Here is a 2,342-nt window from a genome sequence, read left to right on the forward strand (position 1 = left end):
AGCACACCCTTCCCGGCTCCCTGGGGTTTTTTTTGAGTTGGGATTTTTGTTGTTGTGGTGGTTTTGTTTTGGGTTGTTGTTTTTGTGTTGTTTGTTGGGTTGTTGTTTTTTTTTTTTTTCCTTTTTTCAACATTTTATTTTAAAAATATAGTAGCTGTGGAAAGCAGCCCTCTTTATAAACGCCTGATGCCAGAGTGAAATGCATCATTGCCATCCGTGTGCCAGAGCCTTCCCTGGTGCCCGTGCCTGCCCGCAGCGGTGCCAGCAGGAACAGGCAAGGGAGCCTGGCAGCGGGGGGAGGGGGGGGAGGGAGACAGACAGAGAGACCCTTCAGAAATAGAAATATTGTGCTGAGTTGTTCCAAGTGAATGAAATACACAAGCCACCAGCGTTAGATCGGCTTTAGCTCGGCAAATATTGCTCCCAGCAGAGTTGGCCCCCTGGCCCTGCTCCTCACTGCAGGGCTGCTGCTCTTGCCCACCCTGACCCATCTCAAGGACACTGGCCCCTGGGGCAGCCCTGGAGCCCCCAGAGCCGTTATAAATAGGAAACTGTAAACACAACCATTGGAGATAAGAGACATCTACAATCACAGGGTTTACTGGTTCAAATGTACCCCCCTCCCAACCTGTACACCTATGCCCCTGTCCCCACTCCATAAAAAGGTCTCCAGTAACAAAATCTTCGTTCCAGGCTTAGAGTAAAGGTGAGGTGCTCGAGGAGTAAAAAGGGACATTGCAACATTAGTGGTCTTTGCCTGGGAGGGGAGAAGGTGGAGGGAGGGAGGGAGAGAGAGGGTTAGCTGGTTCAGGTCCTTTGCAAGTTAATTTGGTTTGTCTGGAGGACACCTAGGGTTATACCTGAGATGAAGACATCTAGGGGACACTCCATAGCTCAATTAAACCGTGGTGGTCGGTGTTTTGTGCCTAGAAGAGCCCTCGCTGCCGGGATTTGTCCATCATGCTGGCCCTGTGCAGCGAGGGAGCAGCCTCCCTCCTCCCTGTGGCACGGGGCTATCTGAACCAACGCTGGGCTGGGGGTGACCCCTCATGTGTCCAGGATCTCACTGGTGGGCGATGGCTCATGGGGGATGCCCCGTGTGCTGTGGATGGTCTGATTGTGGGAGAGGGAGTTCTGCTGGAGCTCCAGGGCAATGGCGTTCTGGGGGAACTCCTTCACCTGCCGCTTGTACTCGAGAAAGGTGCACGCCTTGGTGGCAATTGCTATGATGTTCTTGCCAATGAAGATGGTGGAGACCCTGCTGTCCTGGAACAAGATCATGTTGATGGCCCGGATGAAGATAGTGACGATGTTAATGGTGACTAGGCTGAGGACGGGGTAGAGCATCATTTTTTGTGGAGCAATGTGCTCCCCTTGCATGCTGATCTCACTGAGGGACACGCAAGGCAGGATCAGGAGAAGTATGTAGCAGTAGAAGAACATGAGCCCCTCGGCCCAGATGGGCAGGCCGGTCCTGTGTGGCTCCCACAGGTTGGCCTGGATGTCCAAGATATCCAGCAGGTCAAGGGCCACCCAGAAGAGGCGCCCCCGTAAGTCCTCCTTCTTCCGAAAGGTCCGTATGTACTCCATGCTGTCCAAGGCCACCAGCACCAGGTAAAGCCCTGGCACGCAGATGGAGAGGAGCAGGGTCAGGGCTTTCCTGGCCACCGTCTCCAGGTTCTTCTTGTCAGCTTTGTAATTCTGAAAGATGAAATACAGCTTTATCTCCAGGACGAAGATGTAGAGGAACCACAGGATCATGGCATAGCCCCGCTTGGCCGTCTTCACCTCCGCCCCCACCCACACCGCCACGTAGCGCAGCACGATGAGGAAGCAGATGTCCCCCACCAGCACGATGATGCAGACACCAATCTTGCGGGGCCCCTGGTTCTGCTCCACCAGGTAGGCATCCATGAAGGCCATGCTGGTCATGATGACGATGGTGGTCAGGCAGACGTGGCGCTTGTCCGGCGGCGGCAGCACCATGGTGAGACCAGCAGCCCTCCCTCCACGCCAGCAGCACTAGGGGAGCAGTCCTGCTGGCGGAGCACAAGGGGACATCCACAGCAAACTCAGGGACCAGGGGCTGCTCTGTCCCCCAGCCCCAGGAAGAGGTCCCCAGAGGAGCAGTGGCTCGGCTGGCAGCTCCACTCTCCCCTCGCTGCTCTGCCCTGCAAGCACCGCGCTTCTGCCCCCTGCCCCGAGCACCCCCTGCCACAAGCAGCCAGGGCTCACAAGCGTGCAGGGCCTCCTGAAGGGATGTCCCTCCTCCCTGGTGGATCCCCCATCGTTGCCAGGCTCTCCAATGATCCTATGGCACTATTGCACCTCCTGGCTCCAAG

General features: G+C 56.1%; 1 protein-coding gene across 1 annotated transcript; it reads right to left on the reverse strand.

Annotated features, from left to right (window-relative positions):
- Positions 1-391: 391 nt before the first annotated feature.
- TMEM121 (transmembrane protein 121) lies at positions 392-1,986 on the reverse strand. Its single transcript, XM_051624942.1, has one exon. The coding sequence runs from the start codon at positions 1,984-1,986 to the stop codon at positions 1,048-1,050; it is 939 nt and encodes a 312-aa protein (XP_051480902.1). The 3' UTR covers positions 392-1,047.
- Between the last annotated feature and the right edge of the window lie 356 nt (positions 1,987-2,342).

This window comes from Apus apus, chromosome 7 (assembly GCF_020740795.1).
Source record: "Apus apus isolate bApuApu2 chromosome 7, bApuApu2.pri.cur, whole genome shotgun sequence".
NCBI classification, from domain to species: domain Eukaryota; kingdom Metazoa; phylum Chordata; class Aves; order Apodiformes; family Apodidae; genus Apus; species Apus apus.